This window comes from Medicago sativa, chromosome 4 (genome assembly GCF_051527215.1).
Source record: "Medicago sativa cultivar Bolivia chromosome 4, Bolivia_mono, whole genome shotgun sequence".
NCBI lineage: Eukaryota > Viridiplantae > Streptophyta > Magnoliopsida > Fabales > Fabaceae > Medicago > Medicago sativa.
Window position 1 is genome coordinate 75,740,831 of NC_140752.1, and position 26,543 is coordinate 75,767,373.

General features: G+C 34.9%; 4 protein-coding genes across 6 annotated transcripts; 2 read left to right on the plus strand and 2 right to left on the minus strand.

The window, feature by feature from the left end:
• Positions 1–1,442: 1,442 nt before the first annotated feature.
• PSL4 (calmodulin-binding protein) lies at positions 1,443–9,742 on the minus strand. Of its 2 annotated transcripts, none has more exons than XM_085703532.1 (17): positions 9,423–9,742; positions 9,218–9,334; positions 9,032–9,127; positions 7,917–8,156; positions 6,977–7,206; positions 6,451–6,546; positions 6,226–6,318; positions 3,771–4,101; positions 3,584–3,673; positions 3,404–3,505; positions 3,242–3,299; positions 3,053–3,121; positions 2,825–2,912; positions 2,252–2,313; positions 2,084–2,135; positions 1,918–2,002; positions 1,443–1,840 (listed from the first exon to the last, which is right to left on the minus strand). In XM_085703532.1, the coding sequence occupies exons 1-16, from the start codon at positions 9,529–9,531 to the stop codon at positions 1,940–1,942; spliced, it is 1,896 nt and encodes a 631-aa protein (XP_085559658.1). In that variant the 5' UTR covers positions 9,532–9,742; the 3' UTR covers positions 1,443–1,840; positions 1,918–1,939. The 2 variants fall into 2 exon arrangements, with proteins under 2 accessions (XP_085559658.1, XP_085559657.1); XM_085703531.1 differs by having other exon boundaries at positions 3,584–3,688.
• A 1,931-nt stretch (positions 9,743–11,673) lies between these two features.
• Positions 11,674–16,811, plus strand: LOC146931958 (antitermination NusB domain-containing protein). Its single transcript, XM_085703535.1, has 7 exons — positions 11,674–12,023; positions 12,102–12,178; positions 12,257–12,391; positions 14,077–14,131; positions 14,361–14,448; positions 16,079–16,177; positions 16,447–16,811. The coding sequence occupies exons 1-7, from the start codon at positions 11,710–11,712 to the stop codon at positions 16,552–16,554; spliced, it is 876 nt and encodes a 291-aa protein (XP_085559661.1). The 5' UTR covers positions 11,674–11,709; the 3' UTR covers positions 16,555–16,811.
• An 822-nt stretch (positions 16,812–17,633) lies between these two features.
• DRT111 (D111/G-patch domain-containing protein) lies at positions 17,634–22,847 on the plus strand. Its single transcript, XM_085703537.1, has 2 exons — positions 17,634–18,707; positions 22,268–22,847. Exons 1-2 carry the CDS (start codon positions 17,826–17,828, stop codon positions 22,562–22,564), a joined length of 1,179 nt encoding a protein of 392 aa, XP_085559663.1. The 5' UTR covers positions 17,634–17,825; the 3' UTR covers positions 22,565–22,847.
• Positions 22,848–24,018: 1,171 nt separating this feature from the next.
• LOC146931960 (B3 domain-containing protein Os04g0386900-like) lies at positions 24,019–25,171 on the minus strand. 2 transcript variants are annotated; one of them, XM_085703538.1, is made up of 3 exons: positions 24,919–25,171; positions 24,681–24,829; positions 24,019–24,572 (listed from the first exon to the last, which is right to left on the minus strand). In XM_085703538.1, the coding sequence occupies exons 1-3, from the start codon at positions 24,944–24,946 to the stop codon at positions 24,261–24,263; spliced, it is 489 nt and encodes a 162-aa protein (XP_085559664.1). In that variant the 5' UTR covers positions 24,947–25,171; the 3' UTR covers positions 24,019–24,260. The 2 variants fall into 2 exon arrangements, with proteins under 2 accessions (XP_085559664.1, XP_085559665.1); XM_085703539.1 differs by lacking the exon at positions 24,919–25,171 and having other exon boundaries at positions 24,681–24,912.
• Between the last annotated feature and the right edge of the window lie 1,372 nt (positions 25,172–26,543).

Sequence of the window (26,543 nt, forward strand, 5' to 3'; positions counted from 1 at the left end):
TATTTTTGAAGAAAAAAAAATGAAGCACCCAAATATTGATTGTCGTGTCAATATCATGGTCCATTCTATTTACCATGATATTCTTCATCCAACAATGGGTTTTGTGTTTTGACTTCTCTATGACCCCTTCATGCATCAGATAGACATGTTTGTCTCTATCACATTTGCATGGAAGCCAACAATTTTGTTGATCTTTTTGCCAACTTAGATTAAGTTTGTCGAGGACCAGGTTGGATAACAGATATATAAATATGAGATTCAGGGACAGGAAAGGTAAAATCGTCCTCACCACACCTCATTACCATGCCTAAGGGTACATATATTTCCCAAGTTGCACATCATGCCCGAGTAAGTGAACCATCCGATCATTAAAGATCCACATGTATTAGCATGCACTGTCAACACTTTGCACATCTCCATTCTTCCGAGTTTCTCTGTGTGTTTCTCTATGTTTCCTCCTTCCTAGAACAACATCAATGTGCTTTTATCCCCCTTGTCAATACAAAAGAATCACACAACCACCAATAAAGCAAGCCACCCAAATCCATATACACTCATCTTTCAATTTCATTCATTTGACTCCATAAAAAAAAAAAAAAAAAACTCCACTCCGCATCTTTCACCCGTTTTTTAATTGAAAAAAGATATATCTTTCGCCCTTTTTCATTCACTCAAATATGGCTGAAAAGAAAGTGACTCGTGTCCAATCTCAATCCCACAACCCCAAGACATTAAATCCACCACTTACGACCATTATGTTCATATTCAAAACCTCGACTTCGTCTTTCTCATAGAGACCACATACCATAGACATAAGACTCAATTCTCCATGCAAACCACGTTGGCATGGACATTGAAGCTCTAATCTTTTGAAAAACTATCATCTTGGGGTTGCAAAAGTTCACCTGACCGCATGTTAATTTACTTTTCTCTTCGTTTCCATTTGTTCCTCCTCCAAACGAACATGAAATCATGAGTTTGTTTCTGGCAAGGAAGACGAAAAATAATCTTCATTATCCAACAACTCAAATTCCTTCTTTAAACACAATGGGCAACTTCCTTAAATCGCACACACTAGACACTACCATAGAGTACTACATATCTTTCGAGAAATAATGATAATACTCCCCTATAAGGTAAGCAGATAATAAAGTGAGAAAGTTGATAGTTAACATTCATCACACTCATAATTAGTTACGCTCGAACATGTAATGTCAACCATTGATTTATTTAACTCCTAAAAAACATTAATTTATTTATTAATAATTATTATTGTTCATTTTACACTCAAATAAGTTGATCAACTTTAGAAAAGCCAAAAACTTGTTGAAAAAGGTTGGTATTTCATGAGTCTGCACAAACAAAATATGAAATTCTCCTTCCTATCCATGCAAACAAAATATAAAAAAGTCTAGGAATCACACTAGAACGGTATAAGATGGTTGATCAAAGTTCAAACCACTTCATCTAAAATTAATAATGATGTAAACTCATTCTAACCAAAATTTGGTTTTAGAATCTCTGGGCCGTCTAGTATTTTGCATCGTGTCTAGTATTTTGCATCGTATAAAGATCTCCTTTGAAAATGGAACGGGCAATCTGAAGGAGAGCCACAGACCAAGTAGTCATTGTGATTTTAATAAAAGAAAAATGCGCTAAGGAATCAGTCATATCAGAATGTTGCCAAACCAGATGAGACATAAGGACTCCCAACCCAAAGCCAAACACGCTCCTAGTCCTAGGAGCTCCCTAACCCCAACCAATACCAAATTTGGGTAAGCTCTAGTATACAAAACTTAAGGGCATCATTTCTTCAGTTGCTCCATGATCTTCATACTAGCTGTTCAAAGCAAAAAAGTTGATCATCTCCGGACTCAAATCTCCAAAGAAAAGGAATCACAATGCCAGTAAACTTACCAGTTAAGATTCATTTGAGTTTTCACAACTCATCACGGCTTTCTGGTTGTTCCGAATTCAGTAGGTCTAGCTTGTGTTGCAACTCCTGTTACATTCCACAGTCACTATAAATGCCATATTGAGGTAAGGACAATATTAGTTATCGTGTAATGATTGGTTTACATACCTTCAGCTTTTCTTCCTGACAAAGGGCTGGGGTGGCCAATAAAGCTACATACCTGCCATGAGGCCCATGAGACAGCAATCAGGAAAATAGAAAGCAACACAAAAAAAATTGACCTAAATGAAGACAAGTGGTAAAAGGAGCAGAGTAACACAAAATAACAATCCCTACTCGCAACGGCTTGGTTCATCTACATCAGTAATCTCATTTGTCAGCCCGCATTTTAGCTTGACCTGTTCAAAAACAAGCCATTAATTACAGACAGTCCACTTCATAAAAAAAAATTACATACAGTCCACAAATCCAAACCACCTTTCAAGTTTTTATTTCCATGAGAAACCCCACAGACTAGTCAATTTAATTATTACTTGCAATTATTTTTTAAGAGAAATGTAAGGAAACTGAAATTGAACTTGCCCAATGTTGCAAAAGTCACCAAGTATAACTCACTGAAAGTAAGTCTTAAACCCAAGATGAGCTATTATACCTATTAATACGCTCTTAACTCTTAAGAAAAAACATGGAGTTTATATTGTATTTTAACCAACACTTGTGATCCAAATGAATATAATTACTTTAGAATGAATAGACACAGAATAGTCCTGTAAGTAACAGTTGAGTATAAGAAAATCTTTTGATTGTTTGTTGCTTTATAAATGATCCGTTTTAATGAATAGATACAATATAGTCCTCTCAAAACTGAAATAAATGGCAATAATTTTTAAAATTAAGAAACATACATACCTTCAAACTCCTATCAGGACCGTTCCAGCAATGATCACCATTAGAAAACACCATTACTTTGTATGAATCCTCAAATTTGTCCCAGCGCCTGTGAAAAGAAAACTGAATTATTTTTCCTCTTTTACAGAGAATATAAAACTATTTGTTTTCACCAACTGATGCTCGAGTTTTTTTGAACCGGAGAAACACAGTCTGATTAAATTTATCAACTAGTTACCAAAACCTTACCCCAAACGGGTGGTGGAATGGCCCTCCTCCTGGCTAGCCTGTTTATAGGGGCAGACTTTGTAAATGTACCTGAACCAAAATTTTCATCCCAGAAAGTGAGATGACGAGATAGGATTATTTAACTTTCAGAATTACAAAAATGTCAAATACAACAGAAAGTAAACTTTTAGGGGAGAAAAATATGCTAACTTGTTCTGCTTGCTCTCAAAGCAACGATCATAGAATGAATAAAACTCCTTTGCTGGACCTGTAGCATTGAAGTTTTACTTCAGTTTACTCAAGCCAATTCCACAACTAAACCTCCACAATACAAATGCTTTGAGTGGCAAATGTTACCAGCATGATACTAACCAAAATCAAGTTTTTGCTTTTGTGTCAGGCTCGATATTCTAGACTGTATTTTAGACAACTTGGCACTTGATTCGTCATATTCCTTGCGTATACGAGCAGCATCTAAAGAAGCCAAAGAGAAAGGTGTAAGTTATATCCATCTGGACAAATAATATTTGTAATGAAATGTTAAATGTCTACCTGACTGATTCACGGGTGTCTGGAATATATTGACGGCCTGAATAATATTCCATACAGATTTCTGTATTTTCTCTAACCACGAAGGGTCATCTGTTGTGCTAACATCTGAGTTAATTTGAATTATCATAATCACAAGTCCATTATATACCACCCTTTGATAAACATTTGAATTAATACTATAACAAACCTGACAAGTCTGGTTCACTCTCTACGTCAGATTTGTATGAGGAACTAAGGTCTTCGTGCTCATCCTCTTGAAATTCTTCATCGTTTATATCTTCGTCATATTTGCCGGTGTCATCGTCATATTTGCCGGTGTCGTCGTCAGTTTCAGAAGCATATCCTTCATTCTCTTCATTATTTGTCCCGTGTAGAATATCTTCCTGATCTTCATTGTCTAATGCAGTGTTGGCTTCAACACTTTTCTTACCAACATCTTCTCCTGTCCAACGTGAAGCAACAAGCCTGCCTAATTCTTCCTTTGACAATCCATCAGTATTCTCAGATGCTTCTTTCCCCTAAAGATATGTATATACCCACAAAGAGAAAAGAAAAAACATCAATGAAAAGTGGGGGAAAATTGCGAATTTATTTCTGAACTAAACTATTATACATAACTTCGAGCAATCTATCAGTTCATATAGGAAAGAAATATTTAACTTGTGAGCAGGAGATATCAGAAGTGAATATGAGTTCCACAAGGCACAAAGTTTGATTTTTGAACACCGCCAAAATTTGATATCTTTATACTTGTATTCGAGACTGCAAGGAGTATAAGGTTTATGTACAGAAGAGGAAGAAAAGAAAGAAGAATAACAATTAATGTTTCCATGATTGTTCCTATCCCTGAATTCAATTTGATAGGATTGGGTGGGATTGTGCCAGCTCATGGAATCCGTGGGAACCAGAGATACTCCAACATTTGTTTGGTCCCCATTTTCCAGTTGGTGGAGCAGGTAATCAATGCAAAAACCTAGCCCTAGCACATTATCAATCAAAATCCCTAATCTGAAACCTGATAGACCTGAGACTATTTCCCTATTTTGTTGGTGTGAGACCTGCGATGCTACCTGAAACCTTGGTGCAGTGGACTTGTGGTGCTGCAAGTAAAAAAGCTCGGTGAGTCTCAAACCTTGACTCTGCATCTTTGAGCACTACAACTTTTTTAATGGTATTCTTCGAGTGATGTGACCTGCGAGTGGCTCGTATTTAAGTGCTTTGTGGTGAGTGGGTAATGTATGCAGACCGACTGACTCTCTTGTTGTGTTTGAGTGCTATATTTATTTGTTTTTGTTTTAGCTCTGTTGGCTGGGAGCAAATTAATAGGGCTGTATGACCTTTATTTGTGATTGGTGTTTATTTATTTTAAATTGGAGTCTAATAAAAAAAATTAAGGTTATTTTGCCTAACAATGTTTTAAAATTTATACACAAACATTGATAGGATAATGAGGAGTTTGTTATGATATGGGATAAGGAGCAGTTAGTAACAATATAGGATAATGAGTAGTAGTTAGAGAAGTTAGTTGGTTAATTGATTAGTTAAAAAAGTTTCATGTATAAATAGGACTAGGAGAATACATGAATAGAGGAGGGAATTCATTCAGATTTGTAAACTTTTGTGAATAGAGTAATGTGTCTATTGTAGAAGGGGAAATCCTAGGAGGGTATATTTCTAAATCTTTCAATAAAATAGTTATTTATTTTGAGTTCAATTTCTTGGTTCCTAACACACTCACAATGGTAATTTTCCATGAAGGAAGACAGATAATTCCATGATATGTTTTTTCTGCTAATAAGTTTTTCAATTTTGAGGATATCTTTGTTGTAGGTGTAATGTATATAACAGGATAAGGATTAGTTTTTGTCGTCGTACAAAGTCAGGAGAAATTAAAAGCAGATCAATGCCTTAAAAAGTACAAAATAAAATAATGACAAGCCTTCAAAAAATGCAGTTTAGCTAAAATCAATTGCAAAACACAAATATTTAAAACAGTCAGGGCAAAAACCCAGTAAAAAAGAGTTTAAAGCCATTGATTGCAATTTACATAACAAAATAAGTTCAGCAAAGTAACATTAAACTTTTTAAAAGAAAAAGCATTTTAATATTAAGATCTAACTTTGTCATGTCAGAGGATTAGAAGCACCACAAGGGAGGTATTGTTTCAAATGTCAACCATTCCTTTTCATTTTGTTTAAATCTGAAAGAACAACCCCAGTGTTTCCTTTCATCCAAATCTGAGAAATCAAAGGCAGTGAAACAATTTTCCACAAGAAATATTCTGCAATCACTTATGGAGGAGACTAGATAACGTAATTATTGGCCAAGAAAAATACTCGATAAATAATCAAGTGCAATTGTTTTGGCAATGAAATAATTTCGTTATGAGACCATTCACTGGTGTCTGACTTCATCTAGTTTTTATGATATGACTGGATGTTGTATATTGTCATAAAACTGACTTTTCTTGGGGAAGTTATGAGACAACTAACAAAAATAGAAGAGCCTACCGGTACCTCATTATGACCTAATAATTGTCGATTAAGTGAATCAAGCAGTGTAAATCAATTGAACAAGTAGCTATGAGACGAGAATAAAAGTAAATTCTAGTCAAGCTAAGAGTGTATGAACTACGCAGATACCGTATTGATGGCTTCATCAGAAGACTCTGCCTTTCCAGTTGTCAAATCAGTTTCAGATTCAACAGTGGATTCCCTCTCAGCTTCTTTTGCATTCTACATTCAGGAAAAATCAAGTAAAAATGTTGAGGAAGTTTTATATCTAATGAACACACATGGCAGGAAATGCCACCTCAACAACAATAATTTTGAAGAGAATAAAAATTGCAATCCAAAAATTTTATTCACCTCTTCCACTTTATCAAACAAGGATCCTTCACTTTCAGAATCAGTGGCTTCATCAAAATTTTCAAGTGTGTCAGCTAGCTTTTCCCCAGCTTCATCCTATAAGAAAGTTTTCAATGTTAAATAGATGAATTAAACCACTGACCACATGATGGAGTAGTGAAACACAATCACACACACATACAAGCTAAGAAACAGATTGAAGAAGAGAAATAATATGCCCCAGTGGCACAGATGGATGGGTGTAAAACAGTTAATTTTCTATCTACATTCGCAAGTACAACAAAATTGTATCTAATAACATACTTGCTTATTTAAATAGGTACGGCTTTAACATAGTAAACCTCCTAACTCCTAGGAGGATGATAAAAGATCAGGAAAATCATAAATACACAGAGCCACTTCATATTAGCTGAATGCCAGATTCCAGATTGTTAATGCGTTCAAAAGTTAGAATAAAACACTTTAATAAGGCTTGTTCTGATTATACAGTCGAGTTGTGCAATTAAAATGGCTCATACAATCGAACCTGATCAACCGGAGAGCCCTCTTTAACTTCAATTTTCTCATGAATACTTGCCGCGGAATTGTCTTTGATGTCTGAATGCTTTTCCGCTTCATTTTCAATTCCTGTATCTTCTTCATTGGTTTTAACTTGTTTTTCATTAGCCTTTTCCTCAGCCTCCTTCTTCTGTTTCTCTTCTTTTTCCTTCTGTAAACGCTCCTTTTCCTCAGCCTTGTCTATTTGTTCTTTATGATCTGCAATGGAGAGAAAGAGAGTTTGTTAAAGAAAGAATTCCATTTGGTAGCATAGAAAATTGCTATCACATGACAAATCTTCAAAAAAATATTCCTTTATCACCCAAACCAAAAGTTCACATCCTTTATGACATAGCGTGAAATCTGTAATTTCACGGTCAAATATGTTATGTGATCTTGCCTTTTAAAACAAGGAAAGTGTTGTCTTGTTCTGAACTATAGAGCTTGAAAAATGCCTCTCCCCTTGTAAAACAGACAGGTAATAGTGGCACTACTTTGTCACGTCTGGTTCATCAATTGAAAATAGATGGGTGTGGGCACCGGGCATATGTGTAATTAAACAGTTGGTTCACAATATCTCAAACACTTTATGCTCTTCCGAACATTTTAAGGTTTCTTGCTAAACCAAAGAAGACGCCTAATCTAGCACTTCAAACCAAACACAACAATTGCTGTATCCCTGCTTTCCTAATCAGATTTCCTTATACATTAACTTGATCCTACCAATGCAAAATAAATCTATTATAGCATATAGCGATTTTAAATTAGTAACGAGTGCATTTGATAGTGACTGTCAATTTTTTTTTTCTATGGATGATCTATTGATAATTGTTTTTATGACTATATATATCCTTTAAGACAAAATTAAGGTAGTTTATACATCCTTAAGTACATCATTACGAGAAAAGGGCAGAACAAAAAAATGGTACCTTTTAACTGTTTCACAACCCCTTTAAGTATACTTTCTTCTTTTTTCAATTTTGAAAGCTCTGCCTCATCCTTCTCCAGAGCCAAATGTGCGTGTTCAATTGCTTGCTTTCTCACTTTGACGCCCTCTTGATATGTGGCAATCTTTTTGCTCAGCTTCTCTCGCGCAGCTTTCCCAGCCTCCCAGCATGTATTTGGGCACTTTGCTTTACCATCATATTCATCACTTCCATCACAGCAATCTAAACATAACGGCAGGAAAGTGAAGTAAATAACTTCATAGCTAATGAAACAAAAAAGTCTAGAAACTGCACAAACTACAGGCTAGCAGTTAATTGGGTATCAATGGTTTTTAACTATGACGCTAACACAATACTTTTAGATCATGGTGAATAATAACGCTTTAAGAGCTGTTAAGCAGATGAACAGTGTAAGGGACCGATAACAACATAAGGTGCTTGCCATACTCGTCTTGTTGCACTGCAACATGACTAAAAATATATGGTAATTCTATACATGCTGCTAAAACAATCTCGGATTGAAATAATACAATATACAAATAACTTTTGCAATGTAGAAACAATCTCTATGCCATATATCTAGGTATCTACACTATAGAAGACTCTAATATTGCCAGAGAAAATAACAAAGTAAAATGTAAGTTCACATCAATTGTGCACTAGATCCTTAATTTGTGTTTGCAAAAAATAAAGTACACCGGATCCAAAAATGTCCACTTTCTACACCAAAATTAATGTCAAAAAGTAACCAATAAAAACATATTGAGTGTTCAAACATGTACTTCTAAATTTTTAAGTATAGGATCTCGCCTATGCGTATCTATACCTATCCAATATGGTCTTTTTCTTCTTCTTGCAACTTATTTTCCCTTGTCCCTAGTTTTAGGTTCGTCGCTAAAGTCGGGTTTTTAAATAAAGGTCCATAACCACAATCTGTGCAGTGTGATATGACAGTATCTTAAGTTGTCAAAACCGCAATTGAGGTCACACACATTTGACCCCAATTTTCCACGATAACCATTATCGCTATGTAAAACCCTGTCTAAAGCAGTAAAGTCTAACTAGACATGCAATTAACAAAAACACATTAAGCTCACCGCAAATTCCATCATTGACTCGAGACGAAAACAGAGACACAGGGGAATGCCCAGCATTACGACAGTAAAATGTTCCACGCGGACACGCCGATGTACCTGCAATACCAAAGCCACATGAATAAACAATCACCAATAATTCAACACGAAACAAATAAAATAAAATAAAATAAAAGAGAGAATGGAAACCAGGTTCATCGGTGCCATCGGGGCAATCGCAGAAATCGTCATTGAGCTGATCTTTGTTGAAATTTGCGGATCCATCTTTACATCTTATTACATCAGAAGATTTGTAATATTTTTCATCTGCGATAATAACCAGTAACCGTCATCGTCATTTCTATAACAATAATTTAGATAAAAATGTGTAAAAAATGGTAACAGTGAGATGAACCTTGGGGAGCGATTCCGAGGAATGGGTTTTTGGGTTTGGATGAAGAAGAGAATGGGACGAGAAACGCGAGGAGAAGAGAAATGAGGAAGATTCGAAGCTGCAGCTTCATGTTGATTGTTAGATCGAATGTGTTTTGAAATTGAACAAAAGAGGGGGGTGTAGATAGCGACAGAAACGTCCCGTTATGGACACTAGCGTATCGAGCAGCGACTGCTACTGACTCGTCGTGAAATTAGATAGATTTCAGAATCCTCATTCAAGATCATCACCAAATTCGTACCAGTTTTGTCAGATTTTTATGTCTAACAAAATTTGAAGTTAAATTTCTCGAAAAATTAAATTCCTGATATTACTCAGTTATTAATTGTAAGGAATTATTTTAAAATATAAACGTCTTTTAAATTACTATATATTCATTTGTTTTTCTTTTTTAATATATATAAATCCTAATTAACATTTTTTATTTGAGTTTAATGGTGGTGGTTTGACGATGCAAAACAGTTTTGCATACAATCAATCAAAACATTTAGAATTGTCACATCAATTAATATTTTTATTTACGTGACAATTCATAATGTTTTGATTGGTTGTGTGTTGCAAAATTGTTTTCCGCCGTCAACTCGTCATCATTAAACTTTTTTTATTTATACATAAAAGACAATTTAATATTAATTTTTTTTTTTTGAGAGAAAATATTAGTTGTTATTATAGATATTAATTACACCACCAACTTGTGTGAATATGTATGTGGAATATACATAATGAGTGTTTAAACTATGGAAGGATTCACTAGTAAAGAAAGATTTTGTGTACAACTTTTTTCTTTTTTCGATATTGTAATTTTAGTTTGTCATGTTGTAAGAGTCTAGCGCATTTTATCAGACACAACCTTCATTGACACTAATGTTGTTAAATGTGGAAAAAAATGAAGTTTGCACCCCTCCGCGTTGCTCTGAGACACCCAAAAATGCTCATATCAAGATCTTACGGGAATTTTTGTTTAGAAAAAAAATCTTGCAACAATTTTGTTTCGTTCAAAAGTCAAAACTTACCTTTGTTTCGTTCAAAAGTTAAAACTTACCGAAAGTTGCATTTTTTCGCTACGTATTGGAAACTACGTTTTGATAGGCTTCAATCTCTTCTGCGAGTTTTAGTTTCAAAACTCAAATTCTTAACCTCTTTCTCCGTTGGGTTTCATTAAATTGACATCGAAAGGACACATATTTCTTCTCATTTTTAGCAAGTGTCAATTTAATATTGTTTGATTGTTGAGCAAAATATGATATTTATATTTTGTTGTGGAATGTGATACATGACTACCCGAACATAGTGAGTTAACATGCTCCTAAAAAGATTGAGACAAGGTAGTTGTTGATGAAAGATGAATTCAGACGAGGTTGGATGTGTTTTCTTAGCCGTCATTCCATTTGTTTTAAGTGATTAACTTTGAGGGAGGAACTTTGTATAGCGTTAGGTAAAGTTGTTTTGAATTTTGAGCTACACCAAAAAATGCATAAATAAGCAGGATATTCATAGCGTGATTATTGCCTATTTGGCAAATAACGTGGTCTAGAGACTATTGTGTGTAACCCCTATTACGTGTTTACTCCCTTGGTAGTAGTGTGATAGTGACACCGCTATGTTTTGGTTCAACTTTCTCTCTTCAGCATTACTTGTTGACAAAGTCCTTTTGTGCGTAGCTCTTCCTCAAATCGTATCTCTTCCTTCATTCGTCATAACAATTATTGGCACCGAGAGCATGGGTCGTGGGTAATGTGTCATTGTTTAGTCTCATTATGCTGGTGACTCGGTTTCAAGCCTTTGACAGTCCATATTTTGAGTTAGTGAGCTTGAGAAAAATTTTGCTTCCTCACTCGACTGCTCTAGCATCGCTTATTTGTCAAATCCAACTAACAGAGTTATTATTTTTAAGTATAAACAAATATCCATATGTTATATCACCGGTTATCATTAATAAAATGGATGATGTGACGCAATTAATTATCCTTATTGTATCATAAAATAAGTGTTCTGTCATTATAATCCTATTTAGTTGATGATAAAATGGATAATATAAAATTACATTTTTTTTTCACAAGAAATATAATTACTTCTTGCCGACTCCATTTAACACTACATTTTTTTCAATTTACATACCCTATCTTAAATAAAAGTAACAATTTATTTTTATTTTTCCGCTTGTAATAATTTTTCAAAATATAAAAGCTAAAAACGCATTTTCAATCCAATTATTATCACCGTTATCTATCTACTCCACACTTCAACAATGGAGGGAGCCTTACTTCCCCTCTCTTCACCTTCAACTTCTTCTTCCAAACTCAACCACCGCTTTTGCTTCCCCTCTTCACTACTAAACCACCACCGTTACTCTCACTTCCCCAAATTCCTTCCCAAACCCAAAATTAACACCGCTACTTCATCACCTTTATCTCTGAAATGCTCTCTCCGTGGTTCCACTTTAGCACTCGACAAAGACGAAACTTCTGTCTCAGAAATAGCTGATAACTCTTCAATTTCTTTGCCTAAACTCGATAAAACCGGTCGGTTTTGTAGTCCGAGAGCCGCTAGAGAACTTGCTCTGTAAGCACATTACAGTATTACTATTGTGTACTGCATTTTAGTATTTGGAATTAACGTTAACGGTCTTTGATTTTGCAGGTCTATAATTTATGCTTCGTGTTTGGAGGGATTGGACCCGGTTCGGTTATTTGAGAAACGGATGAATGAGCGTAGAGGTAATTGTTAACTGTTTTGGTTTTGGTTGTTGTTGGTATTGTGGTGAGAATTGAAGTTAATGTGTTTGTTTGTTATAGAGGTTGGTTATGAATTTAACAAGGACAAATTGTTGGAGTATAATCACATGAGTTTCGGAGGGCCACCTGTTATCGTTGAAACAGATGAAGAAGCTAATGAACTTCTAAGGAACATTCAACTCGAGTCTGCAATTGGTAACGATATATAATAACAATAGCTTATAAACTAATTGTGTTTTAAAGTTGTTCGTTTGATATTTTTCTTCGCATACTTTCATTACTAATATATATGATTGGTTAATTTGATTTGCTGCTCAAATTTGAACTTAATTGGTCTTTGGAATGAAAATCGGTCATTTCTTTATATATGGTATTTCATTTGTTAATTGATTGAGGCTTGAAAGTAAGCTTCACTAGAAAAGTTTATGGACTATTCATGATAATTCTAGCTTTTAAGTTGTAGCATGTCCAAATGAATAAGACTTAGGACTAGGGGTGTGGTATGAAACTGTAGTTGTGTTGCGGCTAATGCAGTCTGAAGTATGCCAATTGCAGCCTGGAGTAAAACAGTTTTACACTGTTATCCAATCACCATCCGATATTATCTCTTTGCCACACCACACCAGCTTAAAATGTTTTAATTAAAGTGAAAAACCCAAAATTAATCCTTATAACTACTTGGGTCTACTGTATTTTTGGCCCTCCCACAGGGCACCCCTATTTGCTGTGTCGTTTTCACCACCTCCCTCTTTGCTTTGTTGATTTTCATCGCCTCCCTCACTGCTGTACACAATCACCCTCATCTCGACTACCCATTGGCCATTACCCACAACCAGTCATTATAAGTTGTCAGCAGCACGGGCAAATATTATAAAGATAATTATGTATAACAACTCCATGAATTTTTTAAAAGATATTTTCCAAATTTAAGTTGAATCAAGAATAAGTTTTTTTTTTTTGTTTATACATGACACATATGGATGTGCCCCTCCGTAGTAATTGTTAACTGTCGTGTATCTGCTTTAACCGACATATAGAACTTGGATTATTAAAAAATTCACTATATGTCATAATGTTCCAGCAACCTTCCCTAATTACAATATGATTTTCTTTTCCATTTATCACACGCTTAATAGTTATGTGTAACATCTCCATAATCACTAGGAGCATTTGCTGGGACGTGAGAACTAGGATGACGATGAACTGCGTGAGGGATTGGCCAATTAGGGTTTTTTTAGGTTTGTTTTCATTTTAATTCAATTAAAACATGTTAAACTGATGTGTCAAAAAAAAAAAAAAACCATTCAGTACACTACATATAAATTGAACTCCTTGTGTGGCAGCCTGATATTACAGCTGCACTACGTGATCTGGTCTTTATGCAACATCAAACTTTTTACCTTGGTACCCATGAGACAGCATCAAACTTTTTACCTTGGTATCCATGAGAACAAAAATTTATAGTGATTTTTATATTGGTTCTCACTGCAGCAGTTTGGAGATTTAGCAATTTGATGTTGTAAGTTGGCCTTAAAGTAGTAGTTCTAAGGAGGGGTACATCCATATGGCCACTCAAGCATTGCAATGTTTCTCTCTTAAAAATTGTTCTGTTTTCATTTTACGGCCTGTATATCTATGACAGATTAATTTATACAGACTTTAATACAGGAATCATCTGCTACTGGTTGAAAATGTATGATTAATTGATTATGGTATTATATCTTAAGTATACTTTTGTGCAGCCTTCCTTATTATGTCACATAATTTCATATGACAGAAGTCTTTGTCCCAGGAAAAGTTTTGACTTGGTTATAATATATTTATTATGTTCACAGTTTATAATTTCCTTTTGTGACTTGTTATATTCTGTTGCATGCCAGAAGAAGAAGTCCTTGCAGCTCCCCCAAAGCTGGTATATAGCAGATTGATTTTGAGGTAAACGCAGACCCTTTACATATAATGCATGCATCAGACTTATACTTGTAGCTAAAGCTTGTCATTTGTCATCAAACACTGCACGATTGAGTGCTCTTGTGCGTATGAGTTTATTTTTTTAATGACGAATGTTGATCATTAAATGTTAGAAATGTTAGTGAGGGGAATTGAACCCTCAGCTCCTTATTCCAATGGAAGCTAATAATCTAGCACTGTGTCATATCTGCAGGTTCACTAGGAAACTATTGGTTGCTGTCAGGGATAGATGGGACAGTCATGTCCCTGTCATTAACAAAGTTATCCCACCAAATTGGCAGGTACACGAAATGGAATAGCTTTTGCACACAATTTATTACCCCCCGCATTCCGAACAAAATGAAGCAATAGATATAGTAAATGCTTTATCTTATTTCATAGATTTTTGGCTAGACCCTACTCAAAATTCTGAGTTAGGTCTGGAGGCGAGCATTGTCCAAGCTTTATAATGACTACTTTGGCCATATTTTTAGTCAATGTGGCATCTCACCATTATTTAACCCCTGCTATCTTTATCATCCTTTGAAACAATGCCATAATTAGAATTTCAAAGTTCAAGTTTACAAAGACATAATTTGTCTAGAGTTGGGCAAAGAAGAATAAATGTATCATGTTAAAACTGTTCAACCTAAATTTACAAGGTCTGAGACGTATGACTTCCTGTTATGTCTTTTCCTTACACATTATCTTGAACAATAAAAGTCTCTTCCCACTAGGTGACAAAAAGGTTTTTCTCCCATTACTGACGTAGAACAGTGATCCTAGGGTACTCCTTTGACTTTGGTTTTATATGCTCTCTGAAGAAAAGGAATTCTTAGTACCTAACATAAACCCATCCTTAGTACCTCATTATTATTTTTAGTACCAAACAGGGAAACACCTTATTAAGGTAACCCTATTCTATACTGGAATGAGATAATCCAAAATAGGATATAATCCCTAACTCCTAAGAAACAACTAACAAATCAGAAACCTTAATTACTGATCAGTTGGTGTTGATCATGTTGGAAATAGTAATGGTATTGAGTGTTTTGTTGGATTTATTGGGATCATTAAACAGTTATTGTTGGGTATAACAATTTTAACAAATGATGAGTTAATAGAACATTGGAAATTTAGGATCGTACCAAATAGTTTCATTCTTATTCTGTTATTATAAATACGAGATGTATTTACACTTAAATGCAGTTAAATTCAGCCGGCTGAGTGCAAGTCACTAAATCGTCGATACTGTATTTTTTCAAAACCCAAGACTGCGATCACTTTCATTTGATGACTTAGTTAATTTATTTACTCATTACTGATAAATGCCTTTACAGTCGCACTTGTATTATTTACATTGAATTTAGAAACCCTTGCATACTGCATAGTACAGTACACTACCATTTTTAGGTTGATTGTTTCTCAAATTGTCTTATCGGTCATCTAGTATATTGGTATCACAGTCTACATGATGTAGTAGATACCTTTGTATTTTTACTGGTTTAATAATCTTTTGATGATACTTGTTTGCATCTGCTTCCAAGTCAAAGAGAATTCCAACTAAAGTTCGAGTATGGCTTGTAACCAAGGCCACCCCAATTTTTTGTTTTTATTATTGGATAATGGATATGCGTACATAAGGCATCAAAAGTAAAATGTTTATCAAATGTCAAGGTTACAAAACAACAAAAGTAACCACTGCTACACCAAATTTTACGTAATGATAATGAAATGTTTATATACATTTGTTAATTATGTGGCGATTTCTAAATAACCAACCAAGCTCCCTCGCTGCTTGTAACTATTTATTTCTGTTTTATCCCTAGCATACACACACACACCTCCACTCACACTTGTATAATTTTAATTATTAGACAACTTTGTTTGTTAATGGCCATAGTATGCATATTGTTTGTTGGTGCATTCCAGGAAGAACCAGCAGGGAAGATTCTAGAGCTTTCTATTCTTCACTTGGCAATGTCTGAAATAGCTATGCTAGACACCAGACACCAAATCGTCATTAACGAGGTACATCTTAATTTTCTATAATCATTGACTTTTTATTTTTATTTTTGTAGGTGTTAGGGGAACTATTGTTTTGAGCACATGACAATGTCAATTTTTTCTACTATTGGAATGAACTTTGAATAATGTGTGTCACCATTAAGCAGAAAATATAGCTCTAAGGGACTGAGTAATGATACTTGCATATTGCATATACATTCACACACTTTCACATGATCACAACTTCACAAGCAATAAAAAAACTTATATACTGTGGTATGTTTGTTTTGAAGGCGGTGGATCTGGCTAAACGGTTCTGTGATGGAGCAGCCCCTCGTATCATTAATGGCTGTCTACGCACATTTTACCGAGATTTGGAGGCATCAAATAATAGGGTTTAGTTGATCTCTATGTACATCATTTGTATGCTTATTGCTTTAGATTGTTGAAAATATTGATGTGGATTTGAGTAATATCCCCTATGCTGGTCTGATAAGTTAGAGATATGTTGAACCATTATTATTATAGGTTTCTGCAACTGGGAAGATCATAAGTAGGAGTTATGTTTGAAAGTGGTTGATGAACTTTAGTCTTAGATGATTTCCCACAAGTTTATTACGGGATGCACAAGTAGTGAATATGAGCATTATTTTCAAAATTCAAGGCCTATCCAACTAGTAATAATTGCATATCAATTTTTTGTAATAAATATGTATAATTTTTGTAATAAAGATGTACTATTAATTAACTTTCTTTTAAAAAAGTTAAACTAGCCTACAGAAATTGACATCCGGTAAAATTGAACCCAAAACCTTGACAAACACAAAAGTATTATTTTATTTTTTGTAATAAAGATGTACTATTAATTAACTTTCTTTTAAAAAAGTTAAACTAGCCTACAGAAATTGACATCTGGTAAAATCGAACTCAAAACCTTGACAAACACAAAAGTATTATTTTATTTTATTTGATTAAAATTAACAATTCGCAAACACAAGGTATATATAATGTTATTTATGAAAACAAGTGTTCATCCTTGGCATTTTAATTGTTTTCAGATAAAAAATGCAAAGAAGTGTTCTCTTCCAATATTGGACACTGTAAAAAGGTGTATTTTGTTCCTATATAAAGAAATATTGTATGTTGATATAAGATTTTCCTTTCAATATTACCCTTCACTCGATTATCTTTTACAATTTTATTATTTATTGTTAATAAAAGCAAAAAGACTTGCATGCTAATGTTCATCTTGTCGTTACTAATTTAATAAAAAGGTATGATAAGTTGTTTTTTAGGATTAACAATATGCTCATAAAAACAAAAAATAAAGCTATTCATTTTTCATATCACAAAAAGTTTTTTTTTTAAAGAATATCACAAAAAAGTTATTATTTTTTTTTTTTTTTGTGGTACATAGTTATTATTTTATCTTATAAAAAAATTATTGATTTTTATGAACAAAAAAGAGAAGTAAAATTATAAGCCTTAGTGTGAAAAAAAATAAAGAATCATAAACCTCTCCTCGACGAAGAAGGGAAATCGACCGTCGAGAAAATCAGTAGGTACCGATAGCGGTAGGAAATAGTGTCTTTGCGTTTCACTCCGTCGTAATAAATCAAATCCTTAATCTTAAACACCGTGCACGTTTCTGTGTTTGCGTTGGAGCTTCGAAATGTTGGGTGGGTTATACGGAGACCTACCTCCACCTTCTTCCGCCGAAGAAGATAAACCAACCACCAATGTCTGGTCATCCAGCACCAAAATGGCCCCCGCCACTCTCCGTAAACCCTCCTCTTCTCTTTACACACCTCCCCATACCCTTCTTCGATCCCAAAACAAACCTAAAATTGTCAATTCCACCAAAACTATTCTCTCTCCTGCACCACAGCCGATTCTTGCTTCGCCACTCGACGATGTTGTTCAACCATCTCAACCGGCTCTTGTAGGAGTACAGTCGACGGTGATGGAGGAGTACGATCCGGCGAGGCCGAATGATTATGAAGAGTATCGGAGGGAGAAGAAGAGGAAGGCTAGAGAAGCGGAGATGATGAGGGAGCTGGAGAGACGGAGGGAGGAGGAGGAGGAGAGGGAGAAAGAGAGGGAGAGGGAGAGAGAAAGAGAAAGGGAGAGAGATAGAGATAGGGAGAGAGATCAGGGAGATTCGAGATTGAATATTTCCGGTGAGGAAGCATGGAGAAGGCGTGTGGGGATGAGTGGAGGAGGTGGTGGCAGTGGTGGACGGGGTGTGCCGAGGTCGCCATCGCCTCCCGGGAGTGTGGATGGATTTAGTATTGGGAAGTCGGAGACGGTTGGGTTGGGAGTTGGTGCTGGTGGGCAGATGACTGCTGCTCAGAGGATGATGGCAAAGATGGGGTGGAAACAAGGGCAAGGGCTTGGGAAACAGGAGCAAGGGATTACAACTCCGTTGATGGCGAAGAAAACCGATAGACGGGCTGGGGTTATTGTTAATGCCAGTGACAGTAAGTCTGATAAGAAAGTTAAAAGTGTTAACATCAATGGTGTACCTACCAGAGTACTGCTACTTAGAAACATGGTATGCACATTTTTAATGTTAAATGCTTGTTTGTTTTCGGTGTTTATGTGCTTGTTAACGACGCTGTGAGGTTTCATGAATTTTATGAATCACATGATCATGTTTTATATTTCAGCTGCATTGTTTTGATGAGTGTTTTTAAGAATAGTACAGATTTTGTTGTTTGTTATGCAATATATTTTTGTTCTGTGTGCTGTTTAGTTTTAATTTGAAAATAGCACAGGCTAATGAATATTTGGCATATGATGTGGCCTTCTGATGTTTTGACTTGGTGATCACCGGATGTAGTCATATCGATTATATATATATATATATATATATATATATATATATATATATATATATATATTTGTCTTCTAACTTAATAAGCTACCATCAACTTATATCATTAGCATATTAAAATGAACACATCACACTTTTTACTAGGATTTCTTTTTGCTAACCATTCTGTTTTATGAGTTAGAAATTGTGTCTTAGTAGTAGTTAGTGAATAATTGACCATTCCTTCACTGTGTTTCTGAATATACATATTAAATATCTGTTAACATTATATATTAGATTAGAAGAAAGGAGGTCCAAGTTGGCTGGCCTCTGTTAGTTAGACATTGTTTGTTAAAACTTGAAACTGTTAGAGAAGCTGTGGCCGGACGTGTTCGTTAGCCTTCCCTAACACAATAGTAAAGGTAGTAGTATACAAAGAGGGGGGGAATGTAATTGAGGGATGTTAGTTGGTCAGTTTGTTTTTGGTGGCAGAGACTAAGCTCTTGATCTTTGATAAACGTTCTTAATCACACAGGGTTTAAGTCACAGCTCCCATTGCTCAACTTGGCTTCCACACTTAATTTGGAAGCTGTTGTTTGCTTTTAGTGTCTACGATATCAGATTTTCCAGAAAGAACACAGTAATCTCATGTGGAATATCTTTCTGGAGAAATTAGCGTGACTGTTATAAGATCAGTGATGTTGTATGAACAAATGTTAGGAAATGAAGTGTGAACAGGAGTAGAAAATAATTGTTGTAAATATGAGAATAGATAAAAAGACATAGAAGACAAGATATGATTAAGAATGAAAATATCTGAAAGACAAGATATGATTAAGAATGAAAATATCTGAAAGAAAGTTGTAGTAACAAATGTCAAGGATATAAGTAAATGTCCATGATAAATACCTGAATCTCCATTGAATTCTTTCCATAATAACTAGCTGGTGTGAGTGTGGATTCTTTATTCCCAGACTCATGTTCCTCTTGGATGAGGGATAACTGATGTACGAAATTCCTCAGTTGCTGTCAATACATTCCTTACCTTTGTCAGGTACCCCATTAGTGGAAACCTAATCCTATAAATCTCCAACCAATTTTTAAAGGGCCTTGCTCGTTACATTTGCAAGAGGCTTTGTTGGGTACCCTGTTCTTCTCACAAATATCTGGACATAGTCCGTAATTTCTACCAAATACTTTGCTGGGTGTAACTTCAACTCTACTCTAATATCATCTTTTAGACCTTTCAAGAAAATTTTGGTGGTTTGTGTCTGTACCTCAAAGGGACCAGCATACTCTTTTACTCCTCCACAAGAATCACTTGTTTCAAGCCCAAGAGTAATTCACAGGGATTCTGCATCATGGAGGAGGTAAACCTCTAATTAGTGCTGCTCTGAATTCTGCCCATATGAGGGATTCTGATTTCTGAGAAAATAAATCCCACCACAAAAACAAGCACAAAGGCCATCCTTCATGGCCAACATAATTGCTTTGTAACATTTCATTGTCAGCTACCCTTTCCATCTTTGTCAGCCATCCATATGCATCTCCCCTGAGAATGAGGCCTTTGCCTCTGCTGTCCATTCTTCTCTTGTTCAGAGGAGATTCAGACGGTGCATATTGATTTTTTTTTCCTTCCCTTACAAGTTTCATTACATGATTGAGGATGTCATCTCAATAAATTTAAAGAATTGGCCACTTATAGGAAACATCACGACTATTGACATGGTCAGAAATTATAAAAATTCGTATTTATATACCATATACACAGACACATAATTTTATGGTTTAGTTTAGAAGGAAGGGTGTGCTTGCAAGTAATACCATTTTCATAACAAACAAGCATGCATCTATGCTACACGTTCCATTCTTTTTATTGTCGTTGAAATTGGCAGTGATACAGATCTCTCTCTCTCTCTCTCTCTCTCTCTCATTGTCTTTTCAAGGGTTGGATAATCAGCAATGTCATTGGTCTGGTGTATGTAGCATGGTTAATTTTCTGATTATATGACTTGGATGTATCTTGGTTGATCACTTTTCCTCCCTCCGTGGATGAGCAACTGTTTTTCAATGTCCTGTTCTTAGAATGGTATGATGTTAATACATACAGTATGAGGGGATGATGTTTATAATTATTAATATGATGTAGTTGTAAATCGGGAGCTAGGATTCATTAGCAGATTGGGTTTTTTGATATGCTGTCCCTGGATAGATTGTGGCTTTATTTCTTACTATGGAATTTTGGATTAGGATTACTTCAGAGTGCAGTCAAGTTTGGGTAATGCCTTTTAAGAATTACAGTTCTTTGAGTTGAATATCCATGGTATATTTTCTTTCTTGGGGGTGCTCGCTCTTTTCAAACTGATTTGTATCACTTCATGATGCTGACGGAGTCTATATTGTACTTACCAAAGCCAAATGTGCTTATTTTCATTGAGAGCGGGCCTGGGAGTTGAGTTTCCTTTCATAATATTTTGAAGGAGTTGAAATTTTTTCAGTTTCTTTTTTGTAGTTCCGAAATTCTTTTTCATTCTTTCGGTAATTTATGGGGATAAGTTCCTTTTGACTTTGTGCCTGCATTGTAATTATTGGTTGATAAATATTTGCTGAAACGCTTAATACCTTGCGTCTGTTTTAAACTGTTTAGGCACTGGGGTGGAACATAGATGCGTGCACTGTTTTTTTCCTCATTTGCATATTATTAATGCTGAGGTTGATCACAATTTCCAAAGCAATAGATCAGATTTAATTGTTTATCTGAAGTTGCCTTTGTTTGACATTGATCAACTGAAGAAATTTTCTTAGAAAGAGAATGGGGAAGGAGCAGTCTTTCCTAAGAAAGAAAGAAAGAAATAATACAATCCTCCACCCCCTCTCCCTGACAAAAACCTAAAACAGAAGTCTTGTGACACAGCCCTCTGTAAAGAGCTCTCCAATCGTGAAAATTGGAATGTTCAATGATACGTTGATCTTTCTTTCTCTTCTAGTCAATTTTGACGACTTGGTTTTTGAACTGAAGTTGATGCAATAGCTGTGATTTCCATTACATGTCTAGTATTGAGCAGAGATAGATCATATATCATAAAAAGCTTGTGCCTGTATACTGGAACTTTAGGTTTTTCTACTGAATTCCAGATGAACTTGATTTAGTACACATGTGCTCTGCGACTCTGCATGCTTTGAGACCTTATTTTTAATCTTTTGTCATTAAAATCTCAACAGTGATTGTATTAGTTCATCCTAAAATGATGTTTAATTTATTGTATTTGAACATGACTTATTGTTGCTTTGTTTTGAAGGTGGGGCCTGGTGAGGTAGATGATGAGCTGGAAGATGAGGTAGGATCAGAATGTGCCAAGTATGGAACAGTAACCCGAGTTCTGATATTTGAGATAACAGAGCCAAATTTTCCCACTGACGAAGCAGTAAGAATCTTTGTTCAGTTTGAGAGATCTGAAGAAACAACTAAAGCGCTTGTTGACCTTGATGGTCGATACTTTGGGGGTAGAACAGTGCGTGCCACATTTTACGACGAGGACAAGTTTAGCAAGAATGAGTTAGCTCCAATGCCAGGAGAAATTCCTGGCTTCACCTAGAAGAACAGAACATCTATGATTTTCATCAAGTTGTTCTCAGTGATTACGCTGAAGACTTGAAATTGGAGTTTAGTATTTTTAATTACATGATAGTTGAGCATTTGGTTAAGCCAATCTTGGTCTAAATGTGTTTGTAACAGTGACTAAGGGTTGTTGCTTAGGAAATTATTGTGATGTCCACACTGAAAACTCCTTACTTGCACTAATGTCGCCACTGTACATTGTTGAACTTGAACGTTCCTTAATATTATGATCACTTGGAGATTGAGATACCATCAAATAAGCTGTCGCCACTTGATCTTAAACTAGTTAAGGTTTATTTACTGAAAATTTTGTACTAAATAGTTGTTTGTTTATGAGTGTATTACAAATCCATCCATGATACTTGCAGCCCCGAACACGTATGTTTGAAAGTATGACAGTGATCGAAATAAAATGCAAGTGTTTAAGTCAAAAGGAAGATATGGAACTAGCTATGCTACTCAAAGCCTGTTGTCTCATGAAATTCATTTCTCTCCTCTGTTAGGCAACCAAAAAATGTTACTTTTTTTAGAACAAAAAAAAAATGTTACTTAAAAACTTTAAAACAAGTAATAGATGATAGATTGTCTGAATAGCTTCAAGATAAGAAAAGGGTCAAAAGTGAAGATGTATTCAAATTCTTGAAGCCTCACCATTGTTATTTTACGTTTATTTTTGTGCTGGAATCTCAAACTCTTATTTTTCTCGTTACGCGGCCATAATTTCATGTACAATTGTTAGTTTAATTTGTTTGTGCAGATTGTAAAGATGCTTCTTCGACAGACAAGTGCTCTCAATTGATCTAATAATGAAACTTTAATAAATGTTTTATCCCTTCAAACCAGTACTTAAAAACAAAATTACTTTTGTCAAAAAAAAAAAAAAAAAAAAACAAAATTACTAAAACATTTGTCAATACTTTATATTATTTAAATTTCAATATTTTAATATTAAAATGATGTGGAACTTGTAGAGAAAGAAAGACCTCTACTCAATAAGCTCTCTTCTATTTTTCTCCTCAATGATGATACCTATTTGGTACCGAGGCTTATGAAGCTAAGCCTCACCCGTTGGGGATGGCCTTAGTAGACTCAATGAGGATACCTTATCTGGGACCGATGCTTATGAAGCTAAGCCTTACCCTATGGGGATGGCCTTAGTAGACTGTTGAGAAAATGGAAACCACGATGTTGGTTAAAGCCATGCTGTTCCATTCCAACAGGGTACTACAGAATGGGTCGAGTATTCGTTCCATTCCATCCATTTTAGTCAAACCAAAATAATGGACATGGCATCACTCCATTACTATAGTCCAAACATTCCTGAAAAGTTAAAAGGTTCATACCTTTACACTTCAATAATAAAATATATTCTTAACATAACCCTGAGTAAATCAAGAAAACTGCATTCAGATTTCAGAGTTAACCACCAAATTAATTCTAAAGCAATATGTTTCTCTGATTGGTTAAATTTTACAAGCATTTAACTAGCAAAATGTAGAGCATTGTACCAGTACATAACTTCACTATTCCTAACACCAAAGTCTATGCTCTAACCTACTCACAAAACAAAAGTATCTTGCAACCTTGAACAATCCCACAAAGGTCAAGCCAAGAAAGGTTAGCTTGATCTAGTTTCAAAAAGAAAAGGAAAATTAAATTTCACATTTAGATTACTAATCTATGACAAATGGTGCATCCCTCTCACCGGTTCCAGGAAATTCGTAAAGCAAAAATGGCTCTTCTTCACCTCTAAGAATTTGAACTTTGAAGACGATTTCCTCTTCACTGTTTTTCATGAGCTCAAAAACACAAGCGTCTCCAAGCTTCAAATAATTATCTTCAGCAAATTTTTCCCAGCCAACGCTATCAAACAGTTTGGTTTTGTTCTGCCCATTATAAGTCGTGGCCCAACTCTTACCCCGATATTTGAGAATAGTCGGAACCGATTTGGAAGGAAGTTCTTCACATATGCTGCTGCTCGGCCCCTATATGCCAACAATACAATACAAGATTTAATTGATTTTGCAATGCACCTTTCCAAAACCTTCATTTAGTTTGATCTATAACAGATTATGTTTCAAGTATGAAATTACCAATCCATAACGGGGACTAAGATGTGTTTTGGAAAGGACCACATGAAAGTATGGCACTCCTGAAAGCGGTTCAATTCCATCCGTTTGCATATTTGTCGAAGGTGATGATAACGAGGCTGGATTTCCCACAGCAACTTGACTGCTACTCACTGAAAATAAATGTGAAATTAGTGATAGACCGACCGTGTACATGAAAGTTAATCTTGGTAATGTGATATGAAATACTAAGGAAGATTACCTCTTCCAGCTGATTTTGAAGACGACATTATAAGAGAAGATTGAGAATATGTACTTCTCAAGTTATTTCCTTTTGAAAATCTAATTTGATAGAAAGATAGAGCAGATTGAGATGATGAATAATATGTAATTTTTTTTAAGTAAAGGTCGCCGGAAGGATGTGGATCTGTTCGGAAGTTGTCGGTGATGGTGGTTGGTGGTGGAAAAGAAAAGGAAAATACAGAGGGAGAGTGATGATGGTTGAGATTTGAAGTAGGTGTGGTAGAAATTTTTAAATCTACCATAAAAAGTAATTAATTAATATTGAATAAAGTTAAGAAAATTGAAGAAAAAAATTATTCCTCTAAAAAAATTTAAAATAATAATAATTTTTAATTCACGGGACAAGTTATCCATGATTAAAATTTTGAAGTAATTATTATAAATGGGACAAGTTTTCCATGATTAAAATTTTAAAATAATATTATATATCGAAAAGATTTATAGTTGTTAAAAATATAAAATAATTATTATACAAGGGATGAATGGTCGATGATACAAATTGTAAAAATTATTATCATACACGAGACAAGTTGTCGTTGAAATAAATTGTCCAATGATTAATTTACACGAGACAAGATATCGCTGCAATTTTTTAAAAGAAAATTATTATACACTAGACAAGTAGTCATTGAGACAAATTTAATATAACTGGGATAAATGGTCACTAATACAAATTTTTAAATAAATATGATACACGGGACTAGGGATGTCAATGGGTACCCATGGGTACGGATAATATGATATCCGGGCCCGCTCCGTTGGATAAATATGATACCCGTGCCCGCCCCGTACCCTCGTGGGTACCCACTGTGCGAGTACCCGTGGGTATTGAGGTATTCATGGGTACCCATGGATTTTTGATATTTTTTTTGTACAAACAATAAATTTTTCTTAGTTACCAAAAAACTTCAACTTTTAAACATTCATACATAATTCATTCAAAATTTCATAAATCGTACATAATACATAGGAAATTCATGATTTTTACATAATTCATATGATATGTTTTATGATGTGAATGAAGTAGAAACGTGAACTTAATAAGATGAATTAAAAAGATTGAAAATAAAAATAGGTTGTTAACGAGGAATCTTAGGTAGGCCGTAAAATTTCCTTCAATAAGGTAACAACTTTAAGTAATAAGATAAGATATATAAGAATATTTTAGTGATTTACTTAATTTATTATCGGGTATGGGTACCTGTGGGTATGGATACAATCAAATCCGTGTCCATATCCATATAATAATGGGTAGTCAAATACCCGTTGACTATACCCGTGGATATCCGTTTAGCTACCCGCCCCGTGCCCGTGATGGATTTTACCCACGGGTACCCGTGGGCATGGGTATTTTTGCCACCCCTACACGGGACAAGTTCTTTGTGACAATCATTATACACCAGACAAGTTCTTCTTGATAAAAATTTTATAACAATTAGTATACAGAGAACATGTTGTTCAAGATAAAAATGTAAAAATATACTTCCTCCCGTTTCAAAATGAGTGTCGCTTTAGCCAAAAAAAATTGTTTCAAAATGAATGTCACTTTCAGTTTTCAATGCAATAATAACTTTTTCTTTTCAA

Excerpts from the sequence above, each read along its gene's own strand:
- DRT111 (XM_085703537.1), top strand. The coding sequence starts at position 17,826 with ATGTTGGGTGGGTTATACGGAGACCTACCTCCACCTTCTTCCGCCGAA. Across the intron at positions 18,708-22,267 it reads TACTGCTACTTAGAAACATG|GTGGGGCCTGGTGAGGTAGA; the intron begins GTATGCACATTT and ends TTTGTTTTGAAG.
- LOC146931960 (XM_085703539.1), bottom strand. The coding sequence starts at position 24,872 with ATGTACACGGTCGGTCTATCACTAATTTCACATTTATTTTCAGTGAGT. Across the intron at positions 24,573-24,680 it reads TTAGTCCCCGTTATGGATTG|GGGCCGAGCAGCAGCATATG; the intron begins GTAATTTCATAC and ends GTTGGCATATAG.
- PSL4 (XM_085703531.1), bottom strand. The coding sequence starts at position 9,531 with ATGAAGCTGCAGCTTCGAATCTTCCTCATTTCTCTTCTCCTCGCGTTT. Across the intron at positions 2,314-2,824 it reads GTCCTGATAGGAGTTTGAAG|GTCAAGCTAAAATGCGGGCT; the intron begins GTATGTATGTTT and ends GTTTTTGAACAG. Across the intron at positions 2,003-2,083 it reads GTCAGGAAGAAAAGCTGAAG|GAGTTGCAACACAAGCTAGA; the intron begins GTATGTAAACCA and ends GGAATGTAACAG.
- LOC146931958 (XM_085703535.1), top strand. The coding sequence starts at position 11,710 with ATGGAGGGAGCCTTACTTCCCCTCTCTTCACCTTCAACTTCTTCTTCC. Across the intron at positions 14,132-14,360 it reads TATAGCAGATTGATTTTGAG|GTTCACTAGGAAACTATTGG; the intron begins GTAAACGCAGAC and ends TCATATCTGCAG. Across the intron at positions 14,449-16,078 it reads TTATCCCACCAAATTGGCAG|GAAGAACCAGCAGGGAAGAT; the intron begins GTACACGAAATG and ends GGTGCATTCCAG.